We start from the raw sequence: 21090 nt of genomic DNA on the forward strand, positions 1-21090 counted from the left end.
AACTCGGAAAGAAAAGAAAATCTGTTCACCGCCGGGACTCAAACCCAGACCCTCTTGCAAACCGGGCAAGCATGCTACCATCTACACCACTGAAGACACGATCCTACCTTCCTTGTTTCACACACCGTGACGTGAGGAGCTGAAGTAGAGACATTAGTAGCCTCTCTTTTTAACTTCAGCAAAAGCCCCCCCCCCCCCAGGTGAGACGGTAAAGAACCTCTTACCCGCCGAATTCAGATTTAGATCGATTTTTATAATTTTTTTTCTTTTCATTTCCTCTACTGATCCTTCAGTTTAGTCACATCAGTCCAAAAATTCGTGAAGAAAATTATCCTCTCATATTTTCTGGACTCGCCAAATGTCCATAGAAAGAACATTAAAATTAAAAAAAAAAAAAAAAATCGAATTTTATTCTTTAAAAACAGGTGATTTAAAAAAAATTAAATTTATAGCATATGAGTTGAAATGATTGAAATTTTTGTTTCTAAAATTAAGTTTGGAATCTCACAGCTTCAGGAAAAAAAAACAAGGAAAAACAAGAGCTTTTTTATGAAGAAAAAGTATTTTTTGCGGATTAATAAAACAGATGTTTCCAATTTGGAACATTGGCAGTTAAAACGTTAACAGAGTAAGGGTTAGAGTCCCAGCAGAGACTATATGATTTTACTTCCCGAGTTCACATGTCGGTATAATCTCTAGAAAATATCTGCTTCCTTGATATCTTTGGGCTGAGAAAAAAAACCGTATATATATATCTCTCTCTCTCTAATAATTTGGTTGTTTTCTCCTTCAAGTTCACGAGCACCGAAATCTCTTCAAGGACACCTAAGTGGTCCGTGGGGACCACGGCCGTCTTAAGAGCATCATGGGCCTTCAAGCCAAGTGGTTTTTCTGAGGCCCTACCTGGTGGATTCTAGAAATATTTTACCAGATCTCATTTTTATGAGGTTTTTTTTTCTCTTGTGGCTCCAAGGACCGTGCCCGGGTGGGCCCATGCGTTAAGACGGCACTGCGTGCGACCCTTGTTAGGAACGCTCGACCTAGCAGTTTGTAATATTTAGAATATGCTAATTATAATTTTATTAATAATCATCCGGAAAAAGTTTTGATTGCATTTGTAGATAAATTTCAGGTAATAGTTACAGTGGGCCTCACTTTTAACGTTATTCAAAAAACCGTGATGCAAAAAGAAAACGTAATAAGTGGGAAAAAATCACTATACGTGAAACTAGTCGTACTAAGCGGGAAAAGGTCTTAACTGGGCACATTATAAACGGGATCCACTGTAACTGCAAATTAACTTTTATTAAATAATGAAAAATGTGACAGTTATGAGTACGTAAATTATTGATAACGTTACTTGAATTATTAATGTTATAATAATTCACAATTGTTTCACATAATTTCAGATTTCACCCCTGGGCCGTAACGTACCTTTTCAGGGCTCAGGGGTATATATTTTCTTGGGGCCCCTTAAAAAAAGAAAAAAATTATGCGAAATAAGTGCGCATTTTTTGTGAGGCCCCCATTCATCTTGGGCTCCAGGGCAGTTCCCCGGTTGCACCAGCCCAGTTACGGCCTTGTTTCACCTCGTTAAAAATTTTTGCTCAGAGAAGAAGTATCCATGATCAATAAATGCTTTCAACTTTTTAACAATTATTGTTTGAAAATAATTCAATAATTTGTTCTTTGCTCCCAAAATATTTAATTTACTTCCTGAGTCAATATAAGTGAACAATCTTCATGTAAATCTTTTTCTTTCAAATTTTAAAATCTTGGTTGTCATCGCAAGAAAATTTAAATTATCTATTTGACATTGCAATGTAAGCTTCTTCTATCTTGCATTACGCCTCTAAAGGCTTTTTTTTTTGGTCTATCAACTTCATTCCTGTTGATCTATCAACTCCATTCCTGTGTTATCATTTATCTCTTAGTATCACAGTAAAAACCCCTCTTAACGGACACCCCTCACATGCGGACACCTCTATTTTATGGTAAAAAAAAAATAATTCCCCCTTGTATAATAAAAGTACGCATTTCAAACCCGTGATTAACGGTCACCTTTCTTTTGCGGGCGAATTTTTTTGTTCCGCCGGTGTCCGTAAAAGAAGGGGGGTTACTGTATATATACAGTACGTGAAATATTTTTTGTTTCGTTATTATTTGTACGGACAAACATGTATCAACGATGGTTTTTGTGGGCTCACAGCCTGCTTAGACCCTAAATGTTTCGTGCCTGTGTTTCAACAGACTAAATAAAATTAACTTATCATATCTTAAATTATGAATAAATAAATAAATAAATAAACTTTTGGCGCATTTCTATCAAAGCCCATATTTTTCCAAGCAAGTTCTTTTTTGTTGGCGATAAATGAGTTTCGCATTATGCCGCCAGAACCAGTTTCCTGCCATAGAGAGAGAGAAGTTGAGGTGGCGGGTGTTTCGCCTTGCCTATTCGCCTAGTAGTTGTCAGTAGTAAGTAACGTCAACAGATGGGTTATAGTGAATATAATGTGGTGGAATATTACCTCCTAGCAGCGCATCCTCATGTCTCGAAGGAAACAATCCAATCCAAAGCCGGCTAAACGTAAGTCTTCCCTCTCTGTCTCATCACTTAATTCTCTGTTTATATCTGTGTGTGTGTGTGTATCAAGTCGAAAAACATTGGGCCTGGATCAACATTCCATCGGCACTTGAATGAAGAGACTGAAGATTGTTTATAAATTTGCGATGAGGAGTCCAATGTTTATTTACTTTCGGTTTTGAAACTCGTATCTCGCGGGAAACACGTGTGTTTGTCTTCGAAAATGTTTAGACAACGCGAAACTTTGTACTTACGTCAAACCGTTAGCAAATCCATACAAGCAAATATTCAACCCAAAAACTTCTCAATCGTTGAATTTTGTTTGTGGAGTAATTTTTCAGAATTCTGAGTGGAGTTGATATCTTTAAAGAATGTTTTGGGAACTTTTCATGATAATATACTGAAGGCTTAAGCGCGAAAATTTCTCATTCTATGAATTAATAAAAATGAAATAAGTAATTTAAAAAAAAAAAATTTTGTTTTTGTTTTTAGGTTGTTAAATTATTTTTTATTTTCTAATTCTCAAAATAATTTTTAATTTTTTTTGATTATTTATTTATTTTATTATTATTATTTTTATTTATTTAATTATTATTTTCCCTTAATTATTATTAAGAAAAAATTTCGCATTAATTATAACTTTTTCTTAATTATTATTTTTTCTTAATTATTATTTCTTATTTTCTTTAATTATTATTTCTTATTTTCTTTAATTATTATTTCTTATTTTCTTTAATTATTATTCTTCTTTTTCTTTAATCATTATTGCATTTTTGTTTAATTGTCATTCTTAATTTCTTTACCATTATTTTTATTTTTCTTTACTATTATTTTTATTTTTCTTTACTATTATTTTTATTTTTCTTTACTATTATTTTTATTTTTCTTTACTATTATTTTTATTTTTCTTTACTATTATTTTTATTTTTATTTACTATTATTTTTATTTTTCTTTAATTATTATTTTTATTTAATTATCTTTCTCATTTTCTTTATCATCCTTATTCCCAAATATTTCTCAATTACTTTTGAATTTCGTTTAATCCGCTTTATTAATGTATAGGTCTTTGTAATTTTTGTCAGAAAAAAAAAATATATATAATATTTTAAATAATTTTAAATATATGTTCTTGAAATAATTCTACTTCTGATTAAAATTTTTGAAAAAATTGATTTTCCATGACGGAAAGAAAAAAAACTTTTCAAATATTTTTTAAAATAAAGTTCATCAAGGAAAATTGTTTTAAGAAATAACCGTAGAGCAAGACGTCCTCTCTACACTTGTTAATACAATATACGGAAAACTGGTTGCATGAAGACATATATGCAGATGTCTAGGAAAGGAAAGTTTATCTCAATCCTCACAGGGACTCTAACCCGGTCCAGTGCGACAAATGAAAAACCGGGGTTCGAGTCCCCTTGCGGCCAGAGATGAATATTTTCCTTTCCTAAAAATCTATATCTCTTCATACAACCAGTTTTCCAGTTATATCATATTGGAATAACTGTTCTTAAACGGATTTTTTCAAACTTTTATTTCAAACATTAAAGCGGTGAAAAATTAATACGATAAAAATCAGTTTTTAAAAAAAAATGAAATATTTTAATTTTTTATTTTGATTTAATCAAGTGTTTAAATTACAGAAGAAGATAGCTCTCAATTTTAACTGATTTGGAAAATTATTTTTTGTAAAAAAATTTAATCTCAAGAATAAAAAACTTTCCATGGATTAAATAATTTTTTTCCCAATCCATAAGATATTTTTTAATGCGTTATTTATCGGAAAACAAAATTATTGGTTTTGTCATTTAGCAAAATATTCCCCTCCCACCTTTTATCGATTCATAGAACATCTTCAAAACATGATCAGAGTTGAATAACTTCGATCTCAGGAAGAAGCGAATTATTTCGCAGAAATATCAGATACGCAGAGATTTTGGAATTGGCTTCGTACATGCACATAAAGTATTTTTTTAAATGAACTCATGCTTGTAATGCATTTAAGAAAGACCATATTTAGTTTCGCTTGTCAGTTATTTTAAAATCCCAGATCTCGAAAAGAGGCATTTACTTATTTATTTGAAATTTACGATTGATTTGAATCAGTTTTTGTAAACTTCCAGGAAAGTCTGGAATTACAAAATACAATTATTGAGCTATCAAGTTATCGGAACGAAGAAAAAAGATCATGATCATAGATTTTAAAAAAATAAATTTCATCAAGTATATCAAATAACATTTTAAATTATCCTATTATTATTATTATTATGCAATTATATCTTTTTTCATCTTGGTTATGTAATTTAATTTATCTCAGAAAAATATTGAACTGTCATTTAGTTGGATATAAGTGGAATTTAAATCATAATTTAATCTTTATATATTGTATAACTGTGCTACCACTTGTTTTAACCCTCAATGGTTCAATGCATATTTGTATTTACATGGCAAATGGAAGATCGAACCCCTCCCCCCCTCATTATACCAATTTTTTGGTATTTTAGGAAGTTAATCTTTTAATGTTATTTCAGAACAAAACACGGCTATATATGTGTGCAATAATTTTTTATCTAGAAATAATTTATTCTTTGTTGGTATCATTTTCTGAGAGCTACCGAAATTTTACGCGTTCAAAAATTTATAAAATCGCACTGAAGTGAGGGGAATCAGAAATAAATTTCAAGGTAAAATCTACTCAACCTTGCTAAGCAATTTTTTATCCGCTTGTATATAACATTAAAATTAAATTAAATTGTACATTTCACCCTGATTAACGATATTTTAGATTATTGATAAATTCACTCTAATAAGTTGAATTGCTGTGTTGATGAATTGTTTCAATTACAAATATGCTGATAACACCAATTTGCATCAGTTTTTCTGAAAAAAAATTTTTTTAATGCGTTTTTATGGTGGGCGAACTATAGAGGGTTAACGTAAATTTTCCATTTGTATCCAACATAGTGAAAATAGAGCTTTTGGTGACGATTATTAATTTGCTCGAGGCATTTTGTCGAATCGATTCCCACGTTGTTACAACGAATATCAAATTGACGAAATAATTCATTCATAGCAGATGAAATCTCACTGATCCTAATTTGCAAATGAAGACATAATTGAGAACTCTGTGATTACTTATTAATGCTTTTCTCTTGAATTTCGTCTCGCAATTTTGTCTTTATAATTCGTGCATATGTGATTGATTGATAAACGTCTTCTTTAACATATTTAGTTATCAGATGATTGAAATGGACACTCTAATAAATCATCTCAGACGAGTTCCAGTTTTGCCGATCTTTATGATGGATTATACCACTTTGATAATCGACGCGGTGGATCAGCTATGTGATCTCTTCTTCTTTGTTTCTGAATTCAATAATTTTATATATATATATCCCTCATAATATTTAAATTTCAAATGAAGCTTCAGAGCTAAACAAATCTAGATTTTTCAAAAATGTTTAATTTCATCGAAGAGATTGCTCGACTTTTTAATTAATAATGCTCTACTCTAACATTGAGACATGAGGAAGATCCGTCATACCTTGAAAAGGGGTCCATTATTCAGAATGATGCAATGTTACGTAACTTAATTACATTCAGTTTATTGAGATATTTTTTATGAGAGATGGGCTTGGAAGACAAATATAGTTCCAGCTAGAAAAATTTGAGCTCAGGAATTGGAGGATAGCAGTTTTATTTTTCAGCAAAAGTTCCCGAGAACCAGAGTTTTAAATGCTTTACTGGCGCAAGATTATTATAATTATTATAAAATTAGATTATACCAAGAGCTAAGCCAGTGTTTCCCAAAGTGGGCAATATTGCCCCGTGGGAGATGGAATGACAAAGAGGACTGGCACAATGTCGGAAGTTATTGATGCTTAGAGCATTGTTCAAAGCCATTGTTATTTGGAACATTGCTCAAAGTATTTTCTAAATGGAGCATTTCTTAACTCTTAACAACAGTGGTTTTTCATTTTGAGTATTTCTGAAAGTGGTTATTGTTTTCTGCATTTATAGAAGTCATTGTTTGAAGCACTTTTCTCAAAAACTGTATTTATGGAGAGCATTGTTTAAGGTAGTGGTTCCCAACCTTCATGTACACACAAACGTGGGTGAAATTTTTCTGAAGGTGGTGAGCGCAAATGTCTAAATTTATTGTCAAAAACAGCTACTTCGTTCCTCAGATGTTGCAAGTAAAATCAGTTGTTGCACATAAAAAGTTTTTAGTTGTTCCTCGGCACCAAGGAAAAACCTGGCGTTCGCTGGGTTGGGCACCAATTGTTTGACGGAATACTTGGAACAAATTTTTACCACGGCTGGACTAATCGCAAAACAAATCTGGCACCAGAAAAAATTTTCAGTGCTAAAAATTTCTTTACTAGAAGGAAAAGGTCCAAAATAATGCTACTTTTGACCTTTTTTAGGGCATAGTGATCCTCTTTCACAATGGCAGGTATGTTGCTATAAATTCCAAATATTTTGTGTTGCTCTCAGTTTGCAATTTAGTAACTACACAAAAAAGATTTTATGCCCCAATACCAATTTTTAAGTCATCATGGTGACGTGGAGCCTGGGATTTGCCCAACGCTGATTACAGATTGGAATATTGCTCACTGAAAAGAATTCAAGGAAAAACATATGAAATATCATATAAACATACGTAACTGGCATACACTGCACATATCCCAAGATAAAAATTATAACTCTTATGTTATGTTTTTCTGCATAGCATAACAGAATGGCACATTTTATAGTTATTTGACTGAGATTGCATAATCATTATTTGAATAGATAAATTAAATGCCGAGTTATCAGATTTGGCTGAAGAAAATGACATAATAGTAGATAGAGTTAATTAAGTCATTAGTAATCTTAGTTTTCTCACAGTTCCATTGATTTCATGACAATTTTCTCAGGAGCTTTAATAATAAATAACAACACTATTGGCTCTGAATAAAAAAATGAAATCGGCAATGCCTCGTTCTGAAAGAGAGGAGAAAAGACAAAACGGTGTTATAGAACCATTCAAAGATCACTAGGAAACAATAATTTGCCACTTGTGTAACCACTATAAACAGGATATTATCTCGTTTTTCATTTTCATTTTATTTTTTTTTACAGTAGTTAGCTCTAACATAATATTAATACGAGAACGGGCGATGGTTCTCCGATGTGTCCGAAGGAGGTATAACCCTTAACGAGTTAACAAGCCCATTGTATTGCAGAATAAACCATCATTTTTGACAGCTGCGTTGAAGACATTACGAATCATTATTCATCGAATGATTACAACCCACGTCGGAAATAATGCCGAAGAGGATAACTATTTACGGTTGTTTCCGTGCTATTTTTTTTTTTCCCGTTCCGTCATTATCACTTTCTCTCCCCTCTTCCATTCTCCCGATGTTAGCAGAAGCATATAATAATGATGATGATAATAATGATCACCGTCATCATGCATTTTATTTCCTATTCTTCTATTTGTTTCGTCCCTTCCCATTTTATCTCTTGTTTTACAGTGGCCCTTGGTTTTATTGATAATCAGAGACCTTTTACTCCCTCTTTAATACGGTGTTGAAAACTACGACTTTAATGGTGCTTTTGCATCCAATCAGATTGTTCTTATTGCAGATTTTTTTTTTGGAGCTTGAAGCTAGAGTTGGGGGGAAAAAATGAGTTGGTTTTTAACTGCCGTTCGTGATTCCAAAGTAAAAGTCTTCAGTGATATTATTATATTAACAATATTGGGCTGCCAAACTTAATTCATATTTTGTGAGAGAATTTTTTTTCCATTACAAACTAATTTCTTTCAAATAAATTCACTATCATGCTTTTGGCAAAATATTAAGACCTATAATAATGATGGGAAGTGTGTGATAACTATTAAAAAAAAGCTTATGCTGAGATGGAAAAAAACGCTAAGAATATTTCTTTTATAATAAATCATATAAAGAAATTTTATCTCCCTTTTCTTTAATTTCAAAGTATAATTATCAATATTACATCTAATAATAACAATACCTTATCTATCAATTATATTCAATTAATCATATTAAATCTGTCAATTATATCTGATATGTAATTTATCAATTGTCTCTAATATATATTGCAAGTTATCTATAATTGTCTCTAATATATACAGGTTGTCCCAAATTGTCTGCACAGCAGATATATCTGCAACCGTTGATTTTAGAACCATACTTTTAATTACAAAAAGTTTTCAAATCATGCGCGGTTACTTAAAATCTCACAATTTGTTTGGAGGGGTCATATACATGAAAAAAAATATGGAAATGAAGTTTTCGTACATTTTCCGTGTGTTCTATAACTTCTCCTTATTGAAATTATAGATCCCGCTTTGAAAAGTCTTTTGCAAAAAACTCCATATTTGTGAATGCAATATTTTCGAGATACTAAGTATATAAAATCACCATTTTTCGCAACTTATAGCAGTGTTCGCGTGTTTTCATTGCCTCAAAAGTTGTCATTTTCATTCAGTACACAAATAGAATGGGAACTCAAGCATTTCATTTTTTTTATTCACAATAAATTATATTTTTTGACAATTACAGATTTTTTACAACTTTGAATTTAATTTTCGTTTCTGGAATTTGTTAACGCGTGGAATTTGTTAACCACATGCCCAATCATTGGCGACAGATGCTAAAAACTTCAAAGTAAATTATCTCCGTTAATTGCATTTAAAAATGCGCAGTTTTTTCGTAAATGTTCATGCCTCATTTACATTTCACCAACTGGAAGTTTTAGAACACAAAGTACACATAAAAAGTAATTTTTATATTTTTCTCCCGTATACGACACCCTTGGGAAATTTAAAATATTTTGAGTAACCGCACGTCATTTGAAAACTTTTGGTAATTGAAATATGTTTCTAAAGTCAATGGTTGTAGAACTATCTCACTGTGCAAAAAATTTGGAACAGCCTATTTTGCAAGTTATCTATCACAATCATATCTAATTAATAATATCTCGAATCTGTCAATTATATCTAATAATAGCGTCGAATTATCTAATATAAACATAAGTTATCTGCCCATTATAACTAGTAATAATTTTCTTGTAATAAAATACTTTTTTTTAGTTCTACAATTACCACAGCTCTGAAAAACATTGTTGATATTCTCAACGCTGGAAACTGATCTCTTGGCAGAGCATTTATTTTACTGTCCAAAATTACTGGTAATGGATCACTGCCATTGGTGAAATCCTATGTTGGGCAATATATTCTACAGATAACTACAGTATTTCCCTAGCCGTATAATAATTTATGAAGTTATCCTCCGCATAAGAGTACAAGGGTCCACATAAAGTAGTATAATTGATTATCACAGATTTTCTTTCGGAAGTAATTATACAAATTCATCACTTGATACTTATTGATTACAATAGCTACATTTTGCTGTATTATAAATCAATTTTAATTATAAATTATTTTCAAAAATGTTATAATCTAAAGCTAATTATATTAGTTATAGAGTATATAATTTGTTGTATTTGACCATGCCAACAGAGGGACATAGACCTGGTTGGGGGGGGGGGTGGTGCAGAGAAGAACTACGAGTGCTCTTGTTGGCACACAAGGCTTGAGCTATGAAGAAAGACGTGATTTCTTGAATATGTTTACACTGGAGCAACAGTTCTCAACCTTTTTTGACTCGTGGAGCCCTTTTTGTATATAATTTTTATTTCAGACCTCCGTAGACGTCTTTTTTTTTTTTTTTAAATTTATCTATCAAATTTACTGATTTATTTTATTTTCCTCGAGTCATCGCGGAGCCCCAAGGGCACCGCGGAGCACCGGTTGAGAACCGCTGCACTGGAGGAACGCCGAGGTGTGGAGGGAAGGGCATATGATCGAAGTGTTTAAAATTTTCAATGGGATGGATAGGATGGGCCAGGAATTATTAGTACACCGTTAATCCACTGCTTTTACAAGGGGCACCAGTATCGATTGGTTAGGGATAATTCTAGGTTGTGGTGTCACAGGAAGTTTATCTATAATCGGGTTGTTAATAAATGGAATAGCTCACCCCCGGAGGTCGTGAATTATAACACAATTGACACGTTTAAAAAGAAGTACCATAGTGGGATAAATTGAGAAGCCATCCATACTTAGATTAAGACAGCCATAATCTTTTTTTTATCGGCAGTGTGTTTTTCATAATATATATGATTATTTTTTAGTGATACACACACACACATGCTTTTTTACTGGGCATTTAGTTACATTCGACATTTATATTTTTTATGGGCATAATTTTTTCAGCCACCTCGTTGCGCACTTTGTCTGTTGTGGCCTTTGTATTTGTATTACATATCGGTTACAATTATAAGCCAACTTAAAAAAATATAGGCCATAGGCCATTACCAATTAGATTAGTTATAGAGCAGTATATACAGGGTGATCAGTGAATAATCCCTTATTTCAAAATTAAATATCTCTACAACAAAGATCAATAGAATTATGCGGTAAACGGTACGTTTATTAGCAAAACTGTAAGAATGTTGTACAGAAATTTCGAATTTTTTTTTTTTAAATTTTTTAAAATTAAAAAAAAAACTAAAACTAATTAAATTTAAAAAAAAACTGGAGATTTTCGGGTTCCGAAAACTCTCATTTGTGTGAAGAGAAATCACTGCATTCGCAGTTACTACATGGGCTGCGGTATGCGCCATGTGTGCTGACAAATTGTTCCAAAATTGTAACGTAACGTTCAGTAGTAATCGTTTCTCGCATGAAGAAGGGGCCGATAATGCCTCTGGCGCATACCGCAGCCCATGCAGTAACTTTAGGCGAATGCAGTGGTCTCTCTTCTGAAAATCTTGAGGATTTTCAGAACCCCAAAATCTCAAGTTTTTTTTTTTTTTTTTAATTTTGAAAAATTAAAGAAAAAAACTAAATTTTCGAAATTTCTGTACAACATTCTTACAGTTTTGCTAATAAACGTACCGTTTACCGCATAATTCTATTGTCTTTGTTGTAGAGATATTTAATTTTGAAATAAGGGCTTATTCGCTGATCACCCTGTATTTGAAAAATGAATAATTATATACAAATTTCAGCAACTTTTTCCCCTATTAAATTCAAGATTTTCTTTAGTTGGCCTGAAATAGCAGTAGTATATAGAATTCAAACTTTAATTTCACTCCTAGATAACTTTGAGCAGCGTTTCTCAACTTTCCAGGGAACTCGAAGGCTCTCTGAGACATTACTGGAGGTTTCGCAAAAATTGCAATAAATAATAGGTAATGAGAAATAGTACTTGTAATATTTGGAGTACTTTTTTTTTCAGTACCCAGAACATACACTTTATTTGCTATGGCTGAAAGGGTTCATAAATGTAGCTTTGAGAAGTTCGAAGTCGAATTGAAAACAATCGTTCAGATTCAATTTTTTTTCATTATTATTAAAGGCCCTCGTTCAAGATATACGTATCTATATATTGTTTTGAATGGGTCATTGGCCCATAATTCTTTGTTGATTGATACTGTCTCCAGCAAAACCATGTCCAAATTTCGGAATGGTGGAATACCTGATGAAACACGATCGGTTAGAATTCATGTATCATAGTCTTCAATGTCCGAGCGTAGGTGTTATGTGTCTATAAAGTTCTTCTCATATCCGCTTTTTGAAACAAATTTCGCTGTTCAATCTAACAGAAGTATCTTTACGCATCCGTACGCGTTTGCTCCATACCACAGGCTCCATATACTCCTTCATTTTTTTTATACACATATCTCTTCCTTCATATTCCGACTCTGTTTTAGAGCACGGGAGATTCCGAGTTCAGATTATAATTCAGGATTCCGTATCTCTCTCTCTTTCTGTTTTCTTCTTAGAAATATAACAATGCACATATACAGATAATGCATCCCCAAGTGCATGGGGAACTAACTGCTGAGCTTTAAAGGAAAAACAAAAAACGCAGCACACACGTTTTCCATCTCGTCCACTCTTGCAAACAATTGGAGAAGATAAAGAACCTGAGTCGAGATTTAAAACGTGCGATAAAAAAAAATGTAAAATAAGAATAATATATGTACATATAACACAGAAAATTTTTTGTGCTGAAAAACGAAATAAGAAACTGTAACGCCCTACCTGTTATGATTGAAACAATTCGAGAACGTGACGGATTTACAGAAAAGAAGTTGTCAATCTCCATATCACTTCGATTTCCATTTCTCTGTGATATATATCTTTGGATCTTTTACTGTGAGGAAAACCCGCGAGCCTGCGCATCAAGAACTTGTCTGATTATTTGGATTTTTTTCTGAATCTTCAAGTGTAGTTTACTGTTGCCACGAGAGAGATATAATGGTTTTTTTAGAGATTAATGGTTGCCAAAGAACAAAGCATGATTCTGATTCCATCCTACACCGGGAGTTTTCGGCATTGAGAGCACCGTCTTTGCTCAGTATAATAAGAAGAAGAGTTTCAGTTTCAAGTTCTTTACTTGAGGATTGGTACGATATCGGTTCTTCGATTCGATTTGAAGGGGTTGTTAATCAAAACATGGCTCGTATGAATCTAACTTGGTCTGTAAGAGCAGGAGACTGAATATGCTAGCTGTACACGCATACTCGAATCCGGAACTGAAATTACCGATCAACGCATCTTAATGTGTTTTTTAGTTTTAAAGCCATAACCACACTTTGATCATCGTTAAAATTAACTGTTTGGCACAAATAAATACAAACACAAAGGTCACAACAGGTAACTTGCCTAACGAGGTAGCTATAAAAAGATGCCCATAAAAATGTGGATGTCAAGTATAGCCAAAATACAGCAACCCAATATAAATAAAAGCATGTATCGCGAAAGAAAAAACTAGTAAAAAAATAAGTAATAATATGTAATACGTAATACACACTACCCATGGTTGTCTTATCTAAATGTGGATAGCTTCTCGATTTGTGTTGCGATACCACCAGGCGCGGTAGCCCAGGTCGATAAGACATTCGCCTAAAGTACCAAAGGATGTGTAGAGGAGTCCCGAGTTCGATGCCCGGTTAATCCTTGTCAGAACCTTTCCTGACACAGGGGTACAACATAAACAGCGACATGACCACAAAAAAAAGATTGCCACCGCAGGGAGTCCCACATCGAGGGGTTAGCGCACCAATCTCAGCCACCTCGTTGGGCATTTTGCCTGTTGTGGCGTTGTATTTATTTGTATTTGTATGAGTATAAAACAAGGCTGCCATTCGGAATCGGCAATAAATTGTAAGTTCCGGTCTAATTATCCCTCGTGTACAGAAAATGACCGTCGTGCGACAAAAATGATCAAATAAGCGATACTACCACTGTCAGTATATTGTTGAACGCCACTGATATAAACAAAGCAATGCCAAAAACTAAGTTGTTGTCTGAGCCGTGTCAAAAGCTCCTGTTGGCGTTGAGTTTTTAGAAGCCACTATTTTCGGGCATTGTCGGAAACCACTGTTGTCTGGGAATTTTTAGAAGCACTGTTTTTAGGGTATTTTTAGACATCTTAGTTGTTACTGCATTTTACGAAGTCACTGTTGTCAGATCTTTTCTAGAAATCACTATTGTCAGGGAGCATTGTTGGAAGGAATTTCTATAAAGCATTGTAGTCATACATTGATAAAAGCTACTGTTGTCGGATCATTGCTGGAATCTATTATTGCCAGACGTTTCCAGAAGCCATTGTTGGAATCTAGTGTTGTCGGATTATTGCTACAATCTATTGCTATGGATCCTACTCTAGTCAGAGCCATTCTCAGAAACCATTTTCCTAGAGACACGGCATCACTGAGAAGTTGCAATTACTACTACTGCTTCTAATTACTACAACTACTATTGTCAGTGCAATATTCAAATACCATTAATAACAAAAGTAATAACCATTAATAATAAAAAACAGTGTTAAAAAAAACCATTATTTCAAAGCATTGTTGGAAATCAATGTCAAGTATTGCTGAAATGAAGTGTTGTCAGAGTATTGTTAGAAATTCACTGTTTTCCGATCGCTGTTCCAAAATTTATGCTTGGAACATCTTCTCAATGTCATAGTAATTTAGATCGTAAGTTTCCAAATTTTTTATGTCACGTCCATAGAACCCTCAGAAAATATTAAGAATACTATATTAAATATCCTGCACAGCACTATTGTCGAGGTCGAGGCGGGACTGTCTTAAGAGTATCACAGCCCCCCCCCCCGGAAAAGTGATTTTTCTGAGGTCCTACCTGGAGAACTCTCGAAAATTTCAATCCGATCTCATTTTTTTGAGTCCCCTTCTTCTCTTGAGTCCTCCGGGCTTTGCCCGGGTGGGCCCATGCGTTAAGACGGCACTGACTCGGGGTAATTCAGTGGCACCACGATAACCCAAGACACTGAAAGTGAATGAAGATGTGACCGTCAAAAACATACAGGTTTCGTTCTTAGAAAATGATCTTTATTAAAAATGATACATACTATATTGGTCTAACAGTGAAGAATATAATTATGTATATGAAAAACTAATAAATGCAATTTTATTCTTGAAAAAAAAAACCATGTATTTTTTGACGATCACTGTTACATTTTCAAGATATTCCATTGAAGTATCGCGCAGAATCACTAGAAGTAATTTCACTATAACATCAACCCTCGGTTTACAAACGGTTTGGTTTGCGAACAATTTGGTTTACGAACAACGAAAAATGATTCGGTTTATGAACTATTTGTTCTTGGTTTACGATCACATAAAAAGGACTGAATCTCTCGAGGGAAGGATATTTCAGAAGTTTATGGTCACAAAGCTGTTTTTTTTTTATATGAGAGAAAAGTTATTAGTTGAGAATTATTTTTGATTTCATTTGAGTAATGTATTCACACACCCCCAAATACGACTCCTATTGTGCACTCTGCGATCCATGATCCATGGATCAGAGATCATTTCAAACTTCAAGGAGCTCTACATCAGAGTACTTTTTCAAATAATTTTTACAATAATTTTCAAGTACTTTTTTCTACACTAATGTTTGGCATAAAACTAACACTCTCTCAATGACTTCTCAAAACATTGTTTTGATATTGTACATTAAATATTGCAAATTGCATATTACATTTGCTATCTGATTGAGAAACCTTAGCAGAAAATATTTTATAGAACTAGGAATTTGGCGTGGACGATATTGCAGCCAAATTGTGCCGCGGGCAGAGACTTTGAGGGCTTTGTCACTGGCGATGTAGGTGATAATGAAACCAGACATGGCCCTAGCATTGCTTTCCTTTCGTCTCTTTAATGCTGTTGTTATTTTTTCAGTAACTTATTATTTTAATTATTTTCATTAGTTTCACGTAATGCATAGGAGCTGCTGCGAAAATTCACACTAGAAAACTTCGGGGTACCAGGAACGGATTACTCCATTTTACATTGATTCTTACAGGAAAATTTGTTTCATTTTACGAACGGACTTCAGAAACGAATTAAGATAGTAAACCGAGGTTTGACTGTATCTGTTTTGGATATTTAGAGTTTCATAATTTTTATTCGAAATAAAAATTCAGTTATAATTCCAAAGCTCACTATCTTCTCGATCATACTTTATTGACCATAGAGTAAAAAAAACCCTTATAAACCATCAGCAGTAATAAAAATATTATAACTACACAAGTATCACAATCACAACAGGATATGGCCATTGACGAATCTTCTCACGCTCCATCCGATGTGACCAAGTTCCATACGATTACAAGATCGATTATTATAAAAGATTCGATACCGTGGCTTACTTGGATCGATTTAACAAAGGCAGTAGTAATATTAGACTGACATCTACATTCTTATTTTTTTTTTATTTTATAGTCGTAATTTCGGTTCAACGCCATCAAAGTTATCAGATAATGTTCATTGTAACAGCTTCTTCTTATCTTATAAGTCATTCCTGATCTCGTAAGTTGACAACAAGGAATATTTTCTTTTCTTTTTTTTTTTTCCTGAGACACCACAGAGATATCAGGATGAATAACAAACAACGACGGCTGTGACCGAAGGGGTGACTGTGACTCTAATAATAATAATAATAATAGAAAAAAAAAGATTGCGTAATGATTCCGAGCATGAATAAAATAAAAGATAAGCGTTAAGGTGAACAAACCCTCCATAGAACGAAAAAAAAATAATATCGAAACAAGAACGGATGTCAGAAATTTCCTAATACCACACTGTGCAGGAGGAGAAGAAAAAAATGGCAACGACATAATTAATATTCAGCTCAGGAAATTGGACTGAATGCTTATCCCTTTTTTTGCTGATGTATCACCGAAATGACTATACACTGACTATACACCTTTAAACCACAAGATAAAAGTCAGAAAAGGTAGAAATCTCTGCGTAAGATCACCCATTGAATAATAATCTCTTTTTTTTTCGAGAGAGAGAGAGATATGGAAAACAAAGGACTATCAGGGGGACGACTATAAGACACTATACGCCACTGATTGGGGGAGAAGGAAACAATGATTAGCAAGTGAAATGATGAAAATCTGAAAAAAAAAATGGTTATCTGACGTTATTATCTGAGTTTGTGTTACGCAACTGAATATGAAATTTATAGTACTAGGAATATATTGATGTTTTTTTTCCTCTTTCTGACGTTGATGTGTTACATTGATGTTTGCTTTTTTTTTTTCTCCCGAAGGATTTATTATATCGTGGAATCGAATCATTGTTGATGGTCATGATTGGCATGGCGTATTATTAATTTTCTGTTGATATTTCTCTTAGGGCCACCCACATCCTTGAGTGGGAATTTGTGTTCGGCTCTCCACGATGGGTGTCGCGAGTGTGAAAAGTTTGGGAACCATTTTTGTATTTGGCTCAGTGGCGTATTAACAGGGGGATGCAGGGCTTAACGGCCCTTATAGCCCAGGGTGGCAGGCTCGGAAGGGTGGCAAATTTGAGGAATGACTGGGCCAAGAAAATGATTAGAATGGGAGAACGGTGAAAAAATTTGTATAGCCTACCATAAATACACCTCTGCTTAGACAGAGAGAGAGACTAGATCAGTGAGTGACGAAATGAGTGACCTAGGCATTGGCGGAGATACCCATGGCATTGCCCCCCCCCCCCCCAGCGTCAAAGGTGGAGTCGACTGATCTAATGCATATATGTATGTATGAATTGACATCATCATCATCGTCGTGCCCCCCAGCAATAATGACCTTGCCCCCCCCCCCAGACTTTCAAGTCTATCTCCACCTATGGACTTAGGTCTGCAAGCATGTGCGTCGAGTGAACAAAAGAGTGTGCAAACACACGAGCTAGCAAAAGAATGTGCAAGTACGCGAATGCGTAAAAGAGTGACCTAGATCGTGTGCGAGGACGTGAATGATCAAAAAATTTAAATAAATTCACCTAGAGCATGTGAATGACTATTAGATGATTAATTTAGAGCGTGTGCAAGCATGAGAATGATCAAAAGGAGTGACCTTGAGTGTGTGTGAGCATGGGAGTGAACTATAGAGCAAGGAAAAAGGTCAGTGTGTGACCAAAAGAGTGACCTACAGATACATGCGTGTTATAGCACAGGGTGGTGAATTCGAGGAATGAGTGGTCAAGAAAATTGGACCAGAATGGGAGAAGAGCGTCAAAATTCGTGTGGTCCACAGGCGGCAAAGTTACAAATCCTCCTTTGACTTGATCTCGGTAGGAAAAGCAAATTTTTGATTGCAATGAGCAAAAAGAATCCATTGCCAGGGCATGACTTTGATGCGACTGGCCTTGGGTAAAGCAGAAATTACGGGACTCCTGTGAAAAAGGTCAAAAATGTTTCGTTTCCAAATGAATATATGTTGTATTATTTTGTTGCATTACACATTGATCACTCTCCCACTGCATCATTCGTAAATTTCTCCACAGGATTGTTCGCAAATTATTCTTCTGTTGGATTACTCATTGGTCATTTCCATGTTGGATTACGCGAGATCTCCTGTTGAGTTCTGCATTGATCATTCTCCGACTAGATGTTTATGGATCATTAGGATTATTTCGGGGATCATTCTTCTGTCGCTTTAGTCGGGAATGAATCCTTCCCCTGTTATATAAGTGGGGAAATCATTCCCCTATTATAGATTATTCGTTGATCATTCTCTACCACTGGATAGTTCTCCCGTTAAATTAATCGCAGATCATTTCTATCAGTGAATCCTTCTCAAATTAGATCGCTCTACCCCATTCAACGTTTCCCCAACTGAATCATTCTCCCCCTTTGTCATTTGTTGACCATTCCAATTTTGTACCATTTGAGGATCATTCGCCAATTGGATCATTCCCCCCACCGGATATTTCGTAAATCATTCTTTCACTTGATCATTCTACCATCGGATAATTCATGGGTTATTCGAACTCCAATCGTTCTGGCCCAGGAACCAATTCCGACCGAAGAATGCTCGTATACAGTTTCCTGCTCCTCAAGATAACGGTTCTAAACTGACTGCATAAGCATCAGGCAATTGCATAAAATGATCGCGGTGGAACGAAATTCAGAGAGTTCCACATACGAACCCGAAGAAATACCCCGTTGGAAAGAAAGACCCTTTATCTAAAAGAAAAATACTTGTGCGCAAAACTCGGGAAGGGCTAGACTCCCGCTTGTGCCAGAGGCTCCTGCTGCTGCTGCCGTTTTAATAATAACGCTCATCACTCCTCCCTTTTTCCGTGAACTGACCTTATCGGACATTTCCCCGCCGAACAGCACAATGGCGCCAAACGAATTTCAGATAACGAATTATCAAGACGTGCGATCTACAGCTTTGTGATAAAATTTTTTTTTCTTTTTACTCTTCTTTTCTATATACTCTTTTTTTTTTATCATTTTATTTTATCTCACAGGGTGTCTTCAGCCATTTTTGTAGAGAAAAGAAGAGCGAGAAATTCTCTCTCTCTCTCTCTTTTATCAATGGCTGCTATCTCTGCTTTTATTTTTCCTTGGCGTATCTCTCTCTCTCTCTCTCACCCCTCCAAACTACGACTACTATCTTTTTTGTATCCCAATTATAGATGGAATACACAGAGAGCAGCATCCTCTTCTTGTTCTGGAGGAGAAAATGCTGGTACGTACATAGTGGATATAGCTATAGCCTATACATTTACTGCTTTGCTCTGGGCGGTATATTTTTCCTTATATACATTTTGGTGATTGTGTGTGTGGATGTTCCAGCTGTGGTGGTGGAAAGAGCGACAAGATGGAGCGTCGTCGATTTGATATCTGATATAACGTGACGCAAGAGGCAGACATCTTTTTTTTTTTGCCAGTTGAGGGCGGCCGGATAAAGTTACCGCAAAGAAAAGAAGAAGAAAAAATGACGGAAACGCCATCTCACGCTTAACTGACGTTTAGATCTGACGTTATGACAGCATTTGTTTTGTGGATATGTTTGATGTGTAAAATGTTTAGTTCTCAGTTTCTTTCCTCATCTGTTGTATCTTCCTCATATACTGTGTACCAATATTTTAAACTTTACCTTTTGTGTCTCAATTGTGTGCTTCACTAGCAAAGGTCGGTGAAAAACCGCGTTCAGGAATTTGGTACATGCGTCGTGTTTGTGTGACGACAAGGCGTCCAAGCTACAAAAAACCTGTCTCGATTTTTGAGTTGTCCAGAGAGAGAACATAAAAGTAAGAAAAATTGGTGGTACAATGGAGTCATATACGCTTTATTTGACGAAAGTTTGTGATGTTTATCGAAGAGTTGGTGAAAATTGGTGATGCAGTGGGGAATCTCTGGATAATGACCCCCTCATGGGACCGAAATCCGTTCGCTAACGCGGAGTGTCCGTTTAATATACAGTACGTAAAGAAATACTTGTGTGAGGCTTTGTTTCTTTAGACTCCAACAGTGTCCGTTAACTGGGAGTGTCTGTTATGAAGATTTCACTTTACTCAAAGAGAATTGGCGGTAATTGGTGATAATTATCAAGCAGTCTTGATATTTGGTGAACACTGGTGATATTTAGCACTAGTTGGCTATATGTGGAGAAAATGTGCGACACTTGGCTACGTCAGATTGAGGTCCGGTTTCATTTCATTGGTCGCTCGATATTTGTATTCAACTAGAAATCACGTTAAAGAAACGTTTTTTCCCGTTAACTTCATCGTATAAAATGCTACGTCGGCCCAGTTCTATGACACAAAGAAATTTTATAGGCCACTTCAACCTAGTTTATGTATAAAAAACCTTGTACAGGCAAAAGTTAATTTTTGATTAGGCTTTTCTGGCCAACCCGTTAACACGCCGTTGCATCGGTATCATACTTGTATTGAGCTAATGGGTCCGAGACGCCCCCACCATTGGACACATTTCCTATGATAACCACAGAAATATTGGGTTAACCGAATTCCCTCTCAATAACTTTAGTTACCCAGATATTTTCAATAAATTTATGCCTCTGATCGGTTGTAAAAGATATTGAAATTCTTTTAATGCTAATCATTCTGTAAATGATTCGCCCTAACCGATGACAAACTGAAT

At 34.7% G+C, this 21090-nt stretch overlaps 1 protein-coding gene across 1 annotated transcript in view; it reads left to right on the forward strand.

Annotated features, from left to right (window-relative positions):
- Positions 1-2465: 2465 nt before the first annotated feature.
- LOC149082819 (uncharacterized) overlaps positions 2466-21090 on the forward strand; it is an 80566-nt gene continuing 61941 nt past the window's right edge. The window contains exon 1 of the mRNA XM_089235989.1: positions 2466-2587. Within this exon, the coding sequence (XP_089092115.1) occupies positions 2548-2587 (40 nt within the window). The 5' untranslated portion in view covers positions 2466-2547. The remainder of the gene's footprint in view (positions 2588-21090) is intronic.

Source organism: Pholcus phalangioides, unplaced genomic scaffold (assembly GCF_987345545.1).
Source record: "Pholcus phalangioides strain wild (caught in Gottingen) unplaced genomic scaffold, Ppha-v1.0 ptg000009l_1, whole genome shotgun sequence".
Classification (NCBI taxonomy): Eukaryota; Metazoa; Arthropoda; class Arachnida; order Araneae; family Pholcidae; genus Pholcus; species Pholcus phalangioides.